This window comes from Bradysia coprophila, unplaced genomic scaffold, assembly GCF_014529535.1.
Source record: "Bradysia coprophila strain Holo2 unplaced genomic scaffold, BU_Bcop_v1 contig_138, whole genome shotgun sequence".
Lineage (NCBI taxonomy): Eukaryota > Metazoa > Arthropoda > Insecta > Diptera > Sciaridae > Bradysia > Bradysia coprophila.
This window is the reverse complement of record NW_023503409.1, coordinates 9,019,520-9,030,249: the sequence shown is the minus strand read 5'-3', so window position 1 is coordinate 9,030,249 and position 10,730 is coordinate 9,019,520. Positions and strand designations below refer to the sequence as shown.

General features: G+C 37.6%; 1 protein-coding gene across 1 annotated transcript; it reads left to right on the top strand.

Moving 5' to 3' along the window:
• Positions 1–6,727: 6,727 nt before the first annotated feature.
• Positions 6,728–8,799, top strand: LOC119073966. The gene is made up of 2 exons (XM_037179870.1): positions 6,728–6,802; positions 7,166–8,799. The coding sequence occupies exons 1-2, from the start codon at positions 6,743–6,745 to the stop codon at positions 8,696–8,698; spliced, it is 1,593 nt and encodes a 530-aa protein (XP_037035765.1). The 5' UTR covers positions 6,728–6,742; the 3' UTR covers positions 8,699–8,799.
• Positions 8,800–10,730: the final 1,931 nt, after the last annotated feature.

Genomic DNA, 10,730 nt, shown 5'->3' with positions numbered 1-10,730 from the left:
TTTAAAATTTCCTAAAATTCCTAATTTTAGGAGCCTTCCTAAGCCGTGGGAACTCTGATGTTGTTAAAAGTTGAATGGTTGGAATTTGAGAGAAACCATTAAAGACATTATTGCTAACTATATTGAGGTGAGGGTAATGTTGTGTGATGGTTATTCAAAAACGTTAGAACGTTTCAGTGGTTTAACCGAAAAACTTACATTTATCCGTCAAACTAGCACGATTGGAAGAAACATTCAAATTTTCACAATATTTCATCCAAAACATGGGACGTCAATGTCACATACGGCTATTCATCTGTTATCGATAACGATGACAAAAATAATGACAAGCTGTGGGTAATATGGTCCTTTATATACAGTAAAATTCGTGTCAAAAAATTGAAGTACTAGATTTGAAATCAACAGATGAAACATACTTTGATCAATGGAAGTAATAGACCCGATAATAATACTGGTCTATATGCTTGCCGTATGTAACAGGTTAAGAGAATGAACGAAAACTAAAACCAGGATGTAATGAGTACATGGGATGAAAAGAACGAAAGAGTAAAACATCCCACAATTCACAACATAATAGAAATTCGTGACCTACGATCGTGAACATATTTTCGCCATTTTCGTGAATTTTCATGATTATGAATCGGGAAAGTATTTTCACAATTGTAGGCCCTGTCTGAACAAGTGGTCTCTTCAATGTTTACAGAAAATTGAATCGTTGAAAATAGCATCTAAGCGACAGTTATCTTTTAAAAAAAATTGCGAGTGTTTGTTCTCCGTTTCAAACTTTTAAGAACATTCAGAAGAACGTTCATTCCGAATGCTCAACTTTAAAAAAAAATTAATTGACGTAAATATGGCTAAGGGGCACTCATAAAGATTACCAAAATTGTCTGAATATCAAATATTCAATATTTGACCGTATATATGCAATGCTGAAGTACTTAGTACTAACATGAATTTTTTTTAATTTTATTTATTGCAAAGCAATTTGTTTCACTGCACCTTTTTGTATGCTGATCGTGAAAGGTTCTTATGCGTTAGAAAAATACGAAAACCAAATGTTAGACGAATCAAATGTCGTTTTTTTTACAAATATTTTTGTACACTCAACAAAGCACGAACAATAAATTTACAAAAAAATATTTATTCAAAAAAGAAACATTTGTTTTAAATCTATAACAGAAGGCGTTGCATTCGCTTCGCCGGCGCAGCGCCATCTGTCATCATTTCTCTGAAAGTTACAAATTATGTCAAATAAGGTTTTTATTGACTCAATTAATGAAGTTACACGCAAGGTGATTCATCATGATCCATTTATTCCAATAAAGCTCAGTGTCTGTAGGAAAACAGATATATTAAGCCAAAACCAAAAGCGGCACCGAGGATCCAGGAAGCAGGCCCGCCTTCTGATAATCCTCTTCCTGTTACCGATGTAACGGCAATGTCTGTGATTCTAGGTATTGTGCCATTCATCTGCCAGATCCGATCGTCATCCAAATACAATGGACTGCCTCTTATCTTAGACGAGACTCCCATTGGTGTGATAACATCATCGAGGAAATGTATTCCTCCAGCTTGTAAGACAACTCGAGATGCACTGACACAGTTATATTCGCCCATTTGAAGAGGTATCAGAGCGTAAGTATGTTGATTAGAATAAAATTCCAATACTTTGTCCATCATTGTTTCAAACTGTTGTTTTGTTATGTCGATTATCTTCGTTCCATCTGGGATTCTTTTTCGAACAATTTCGTCACTTTCCAATATTCCATTGCAGTCACAAGAAACAGCACACTTCAAATTGGGTGGATTGAACGAAAAATGTTCTCCCGTTTTGAACACTAGCCATGTGTGTACGCTTTGCATCTTAGAATTATTTATCGTCACTGAATTCGAATAATTTCTATTCATTTTTCTCGTTATTTCACACACAAAATTTTAAGTTTAATTATTATTGATCAATCTATCGCCACTGTTCACCTCCCAGGACTGTTATGCACCGATAATGTTCGGGTCGTTCGGATCGTTCGGATTCATCTTTTTTTATACAAAATATTGCATAAATACGCGAAATGCAGAGAAAGAAAAAAGCGCTCGCGAAGAGATAAGCCACTTCCTTTTCGAATTTTTGAATGAGATAAAATCGCTATTTCTGTAGGAAACAGAGAAAAAAAATGTGAACCAGTATAATAGGAATTCTTCACGGCGCTCTCTTACGGTGAAAATATTTAAGTGGAAACTACTAGGAGTGTGTATCGCCATATTTACGTGAATTTTTGAGTATGCAATTAATACGCTTATTTTTCAAAAATTTTACATTACAAAAAATAGCGCAATTACGAAGCCCCGTACGACGTTCCTTTCAAATGTAACACAAATTTCAAACTGACCCAAAATTTCCTCAGTCCTATATTAACCTATATTTACCTATAAATAAACAATTTACTGATAAATATGCTAGTGTAGTATAGCTCAAAATAACTCTCTATACCGTTATATAGCTCAATATAGCTGTCACCAATCACTTCCCTTACTTTACTTACTTTACCGGCGCTACAGCCACTTGTGGGCCTTAACTTGGTCGAGAATCCGGTTCCAGCGTGCCCGGTCATTCGCTGCACTTTGCCAACCTCTTATTCCCAGCGCCCGAAGATCTGATTCGACGCCATCTATCCATCGCATTTTAGGGCGTCCTACTCCTCTTCGCCCTTCTGGATAATTTCGGAATAACATTGAGGGGGCTCTGTTCCTGTCCATGCGTGCAACATGTCCTGCCCACCTCAACCGTTGGACTTTCACCACTGCCACAATATCCGGCTCGCCAAAATCACGTTTCAATTCAAAGTTGTATCGTCGCCGCCACCTTTCGCCTTCACGCATCGCTCCGAAAATATTACGAAGGACCTTACGCTCGAACGTTAGGAGCAACTGTTCATCACTTCTCTTCACCGTCCAAGATTCGCATCCATAGATCAGAACTGGACGAATGAGCGTTTTGTAAACTTGGCACTTCGTTTTCTTCGATATCAACTTTGAGCGTAAATGTTTGATTAGACCGTAATAGCATCTGCTTGCCGCCATGATTCGTCTTTGGATTTCAGGTGTATTATCGCCATCCGAACGAATCAGCGCTCCAAGGTAGATGAATTCTTCGACTACCTCGAGGTTGTACTCTCCAATGCTTATCACGTCCCCTTGTTGATTGGCAACCGTATTGGGCTCGGCCATCATGTACTTGGATTTCGATTCGTTGATCATCAAACCCATTCTCTCCGCTTGGATTTTCAGATTTGTGAAAGTGTCTACCGCTGCTGCATGTGTACGACTGGCAAGATCCAAGTCATCTCCAAAGCCCAGAACTTGATCTGATCCATTCACCAGTGTTTTGTTGGTTTGGATACCAGCACGTCTCATTGCGATTTCCAAAGCCAAATTGAAGAGCAGGCAAGACAGTGCGTCGCCCTGTTTCAGCCCTTCCCTTACAGCAAAAACGTCAGACAAGTCATTTTGCACCTTGACACGACATCTGGTGCCCTCCGATGTCGCTTTCACAAGACGAATCAGTTTTGTTTCGAAGCCCAGCTCCTTCATCGCAACATACAATTCCCTACGCTTGGTCCTATCGTAGGCTTGCTTGAAGTTGATGAAAAGATGGTAAGTCCGGACTTGAAATTCCCTGCCTTTTTGCAGAATCAGACGAAGGTTGAATATTTGGTCAGTTGTTGAGCGATCTCGTCTGAATCCGCCTTGATAATCTCCAATGACTGCCTCAGCCCGTGGATTTAGTCTAACGAATAGCACTCGAGCAAAAACCTTGTACGCCGTGTTAAGCAAAGCAATACCACGGTAGTTTTCGCAAATCATCCTGTCACCTTTCTTGTGCAGAGGTAAAATGGCACCCTCTAACCACTGATCCGGTAACGATTCGTTGTTCCATATTCGCTCGACTAATTCATAAATCACCTTAGCCAATTCCTGACCACCCATTTTCAGCAGTTCCGCTGGTATATTATCCGGACCTGAAGCTTTGTTGTTTTTGAGTGAGGAGATTGCTGCTGAGACTTCCTCCAATGTTGGTGCTGACACTATACGACCGTCGTCGTTGAGAAAAGAATCATCGGTAGCATTGCCGTCTTCAACATCCCCGTTTAACAGAGCACTGAAATGTTCCTTGAATCGTTCCAGGACATCATGTTTTGCTGTAAGCAAAGTGCCGTCGACTGCTCTGCAGATAGTCATTCGAGAATTGAAGCCTCTTCTTTGGTTGTTTATTCGTTTGTAGAACTTCCGTGATTCGTTTGCACTACATAATCTTTCCAACTGAAGAAGCGTCATTTCTTCAAGTTCCTTTTTCTTGCGCCGGTGCAAGCGCTTTTCCTCCCTCCTCAGATCTTTGTAGCGCTGATCCGCTTCCGTTTTCCGTTCTCTAGTTCTCGCCGATTCCTTCTCAATTCGTGCAGCATTTTTACGATCTGTAACATCAGCACATTCTGCGTCAAACCAGGTCTTAAAATCATTAGGCCTCTGATATCCTAAGGTGTCGATTGCTTCCTGCTTAATCACATCACTCACCGATAGCCATTCGGGAGGAGTGTCGCCTGGCCGAGCTTGTCGTAATTGTTGAAGCTTTGTACTAATGTTATCAGCAAAATCACCAATCACTTCCCACTGATCAGTAACTTTGTAAGTATCATTTTCACGGATTTAGTATATTACCATTTCGTTACCAAAAAGGTGACAAGACATTTATTTTGTACTAAAACAATTGAGAAGAAAGTGGTGACATACTACACAACCGAATGGTATCTAAAAACCGAATTGGTTGTATTGTACCATCTGATATCACAAAATTGCAATCAGATTGTATTAGTGCAAAATAAATGTCTTCATTAGTTTATTTCTTTTATTTGAATTGATTTCCATTTACAACATTATTCTGAAATATTTTGTAAAATACAAAATATTTCATCCAACCCTTTATAATCTTCACCGAAAGTGCCCATAACTCTGGCAGCGTTCGTGCGTTGTATTGCTATACCTATTCGCTGTTTCAGGTACATTTTTGATCTGCTTTCACTAGTTCGTTACTGGATCAAATTTCCTCAAGTATCGATGAATTGTATTGCTTCGGAACACCATGGGCCTAACGTCTCGACTGCAAACGGTAGTATTATGTAATTTTGTTCCAGTAATTTTTTGCCACATTTTTGGTAACCGAATGGAAATATTTTTTTTGCGTGTATGGACCATACCTGGTTTATACGTTCATTGATATCTTTCGCCCGGAGGACATAACGATTCGGTTAACGCTGGTTAACGCAAGGTTCTGAAAGAACAGGTTAAGACACTTTCGGGTTGATCACGAAGTCGGTGTGATCAAAATTTTCCTGTGGCGCCAACTAGGTTTGAAAAATTTTATATGACGATTTTAACTTAACAAAAATAAATATTTTTAAGTTAACTTTTCAAACAATATACATGTCTGAATTGTCAAGATTTGTGTTTCAGACCGCCTTCGTAAATGTCTTAACCTGTTCTTTCAGAACCTTGGGTTAAAGCACTCATTTTTGTGTTATTTTGACATAAATCGTGAGTGCGTTTAAGGTCGAACCGGTTCATCGGCCATACCTATTCTATACCAAGGTTCTGAAAGAACCAGATTAAGACAACTCTGAGTTGATCACGAACACACAAATTGAGTTCAGCGGCGGCGAAGTTTATATGAAAATCAAAATTCCGAATTTTCCTAAAAAAACATTTTCTTCACGCTGATTTCACACACAATCTGTACTGAGTGCGTTTATCGATTTCGGTGTCACCCGCCCTCGTGGGTGTCTTAATCTGTTATTTCAGAACCTTGTTCTATACGATATTTGAAAATATAAAACGATTTTTTCAACAAAAGAATATCATTTTTATGCAGAAATATTTTCGTATTTACTTTCTACGAACGAGAACGAGATATGGCTGATCGGCCCATTCATTATTCATTTTTCAGAAGACACGACGACGGACATTTTATTTGTTTACATTTAGCGTATGTCAATAGTACCAACCTTCTCTCTTTTTGCGTATTTTGACATTTGTCACGTTTTTAACAATGTCATTCGTGCTTTCTCCACTTGTACGTGTCTGAGATAATTTAAAACCTCACCTAAAAACAATCAGAAATCCTTATATGTTCTCCTTGCTGACTTATTACTAGATAGGTCCAAGTCTCATAGTTTTTTTTATAAAAGTATTGAAGGTGAGAAAGATAATTATTTAAAGTTATTCTAGATCGATGACATATGAGCTGATTAAGTCGAACGCCCGAAAAAAGATTTTGATATCCCAGAAAAGGTTTTTTACATTCTTTTATTTGGCCCAGAGTCGAAAGTGCCGAATAAGACAATCGGTTTGGGAGTTCACAAAATCCATTACAAATCTCGGGATAAAAATGAAAAGTCACGTTTTCGTGTGATTGTTGACCTCAACTTTTTGGCACTTGTCATGTAAGTAACTATTGACAATCCATTAATTTTAAAAAGCCTCTAGGCGGCCGCAAGTGACCTGAAAAGTTTTTGTAAAAGGCTGGTCTAGGACGGAGATTCAATTAATGGTACATATAACGGTGGGATTAGTGAAGTTTGAAATGTCAGGGGCAAAAAAATGTTTCAAAATGTATCAAGATCTTTTTATTTTTGGGCGATCACAAAAATAGTTTCCCATTTCTTATCGCAGATATTTACTTAAGACTGCAATGGAAAGAAATGTTCGACAATTGGAAGTAATATTCCCTGTAGACGGTGAATTACAAAAGGTGAGAGCATCTCAGAGTTATTTGTTTATTTTTTTTACCTTACTCGCTCGTAAGGTAAAGCACTATACTGCATTCGGGAAATAATTTGATATCTCGTATCACGATGAGTAAAAGTAAAAGTACCTGAAGCCGAGGATTCTTTTACTCATCTGGATACGAGATATCAAATTATTTCCCTCTTTCTATTACTGTACTATTCTTTACAATTAGAATTGAAATTTTGAGTTATTATCTGCCAAGAACAGAGAGATAAGTGTGATATTCGTACTTTCATATTGATGCGACATGTCTAAGGCCGAGAAAATCATTTTCCTCTTTCAATATACCCAATCTAAAAATTGTTTTACAATTTCATATTTACAGGTCAACGTATCCACCGTGTACTCGTACGTTGAAAATTTTGGACCAATCGTGTCATGTGAAAAAAGTCGTAATGGACTTGATATTCGTATGATTGAAGCCGATGGTGTGCCTATGAATTGGTTTAATCGCTGCCATGAAATCGATGGGCATCGAGTGCGCATGCGACGGGAAATGCACATTTTGGATCTGCCTCTGTTTTGTTTGAAAGTGATCTGCAAGTGGCTGTTGAATACCATTGATGATTTGTGTAGCGTCACGGAAGTGTGTACTACATTGAAAGACGCTGCCACATTGACGTTCGAAGGAGAGTTTTCAAAAAGGGGCATACGTTTCGCAATGAAGATGCGAATGCAGGCAGATGTACGCCTTTTCCAATGCTTTCTACATTCAATTACTAGATTAGAAATTAATGCCGAAGACAGACAGCATTTCACTTATATCTTAGCATCTCTCAAAAAAATTAGCCCCAACAATGTTTTGAAATATTTGATTTTCTCAAACAAACGGATTTCATACTGGCGTAATTCTAGAGAACATGCGAATCATTTTAGCCATCTTTCTAAAGCTGAACTGGAAGATTTGTTTTCAGTATTTTCATATTTGGAAGGACTATCTTACAACACATGGAAATTTGCGTTTCCACGACTTCCTCCCAATTTGAGGATATTGAGTTTAAATTGTCTGTACGATGGTGACTGTTTATCTGAAACATCTGATGTAATCAATGCAAATTTACAGAAAATCGTTATCAGGGCCATAAATGTTTATTCTCTCACTAAAATTGCGCAACTTTTGCAATTGAGTCCACAAATTAAAGAAATTACTATTTACGGATGGCAATGGCCAAAGGTTGGCCAGTTTCCATATGAGTTATATAAAATTGATGATTTATTACAATATGCACCTCAGCTTGAGGTTCTAAGTATATATACTGTGAGTTTTTTCAATCCCAGCATCGATAACATACAGCCGTTAAGGAAAATGCGTAATTTGAAGATACTGAATCTCTCACTAACTGATCCTCCTATCGAGATTTTGAATGCTATCAACGAATTGAACGTTGTTGTCGAATGTTTAACTCTATCTTGTCGTCGATGGAACTATGAGCTTTCCCACAGCATTAGCAACTTTAATCAATTGAAATTGCTTCGGATAAAAAGTACCAAGCCACTTTCACTTGAGGGTCTGCCTGAACTGGTTGGACGTTTACCTCGTCTATCTGCGCTTGTACTCACAAAACATTTGATCACTTTAGATCTTATCAAAAAAATTATTAGTGCCGGTAGTAAACTTACCGATTTCCATGTTGGCCAGGTAATAGAATTAGAGCATAAGTTGGACACTAAACAGTATTTGGAAATTGTGAGTGCTGTTCGGAGTAGATCAAATGAACGTCAGCTGACAATTTGGTTGACGAAACACTTCTCAATAAATATTGATTCGAAAGTTTATTGCAATAATGTAAAATATGTTAATGTTCTGCTTAAACGTTTCAAATATAAATCATATCCTCCCTGTGGATTTACAGTTTAACGGTTGTCTGAGATTATAATGGGGATAATAGGTTTCTTCCAAGGTGAAATGGAATGTCAAACCGTCATCCATAGAAGCATAACCTCAACATTATTAACAATGAAAATGTCAAAATAACAAAAGAAAAAAGTTGTGGTTATGGTTCTATGGACGACATCGGTTCGCAGTCGGTTAGTGTTCGGTTCATTTTGTTCGGCAAAACCGTTGCTTGGACGAAACCTATAATACACATCGTCGGTGTGATTAAGTGGATGTGTGTCTTGCGTTTTTTTTTCTCGATAGACTCTTGTCCGTTCTTATTCACTTGACTTCTTATGAAAAAACACACATTCATCAACTTATTGTCGTGAATTAAAATAAAATTCAAAACTCAAAAAAATGAATTTCTTTGTTTCTTGATAAGAGTGAAATAGAAAATCCACTTCCCTACTGAAGCATTTTTGGAGACGGCTATGCGACTATGTACGATCTGTTGTTGGCACCTGCAAAGAAAATAATATAAGCAATCAACTCTGTTTGAAATTTTCGCGTATTTTTCGTATTTTTGCGTATTTTGACATTTGTCACGAGACAAACAACGTCATTCGTGCTTTCTCCACTTGTACGTGTCTGAGATAACTTAAAACCTCAATGTGTTCATCTGAAAACAATCAGAAATCCGTATGCGTTCTCCTTGCTGACTTAATACTAGTTAGGTCAAAGTCTTGTAGTTTTTTCTATAAAAGTATTGAAGGTGAGAAAGATAATTATTTAAAGTTATTCTAGATGAGATGAGATATGCGCTAATTAAATCGATCGTCCGAAAAAAAATTTGATATCCCATACTTTTCATACTTTTATTTTGTCCTGAGGCGAAACTGGCTAACAATAGAATTGGTTTGAGAGTTCCATTACAAAACTCGGGATAAAAATGAACGAGCCATCAGAACAGTCGGAGCGTTTGCTGCGACTGAGCCCCGTACAAACCCGTATATCTATTGCGTACGTGACCCTAGTGCGTCTGTCACCCTACTTTGACCGTAAGCCTATGCGCCGGTTAAAGTAGTTAAAGTAAAATTATTATGTAATGTGTACATCTTAGAAATTGCGCATAGCGCAATTACGAAGCCCCGTACGACGTTCCTTTCAAATAAAACAAAAATTTCAAATAGCCCTAAAATTTTAATTTCTTGAGTATAAATACACATAGGGCCTAGTATCGGCCTCAGTCTGAGGATCCAAATTTAATTTTTTTCAACTACATTCTATTCGGCCTTTGATTACCTTCCAAATGAAACAAAAATTACGGAAAACGGATGAAATTTGATCGAGTTATATGTAAAATACACATAGGGCCCTAGTAGCGGCCTTAGTCCGAGGACCCAAATTTAATTTTTTTTCAACAACATTCTATTCGGTGTTCGATTATCTTTCAAATGAAACAAAAATTACGAAAAACGGATGAAATTTACTCGAGTTCAATGTAAAATACACATAGGGCCCTAGTAGTGGCCTTAGTCCAAGGACCCAAATTTAATTTTTTTTCAACTACATTCTATTCGGCCTTTGATTACCTCCCAAATGAAACAAAAATTACGAAAAACGGATGAAATTTGCTCGAGTTATATGTAAAATACACATAGGGCCCTAGTAGCGGCCTTAGTCCAAGGACCCAAATTTAATTTTTTTTTTCAACAACATTCTATTCGGTGTTCGATTATCTTTCAAATGAAACAAAAATTACGAAAAACGGATGAAATTTACTCGAGTTGTATGTAAAATACGCATAGGGCCCTAGTAGCGGCCTTAGTCCGAGGACCCAAATTTATTTTTTTTTCAACAACATTCTATTCGGCTTTTGATTACCTTCCAAATGACACAAAAATTACGAAAAACGAATGAAATTTACTTGAGTTCTATGTAAAATACACATAGGGCCCTAGTAGCTTTTCACTTCTAAGGCCCTAACTCACGGTCCACTCACCCGATTTAAAAAACGAGCCATCAGAACAGTCGGAGCGTTTGCTGCGACTGAGCCCCGTACAAACCCGTA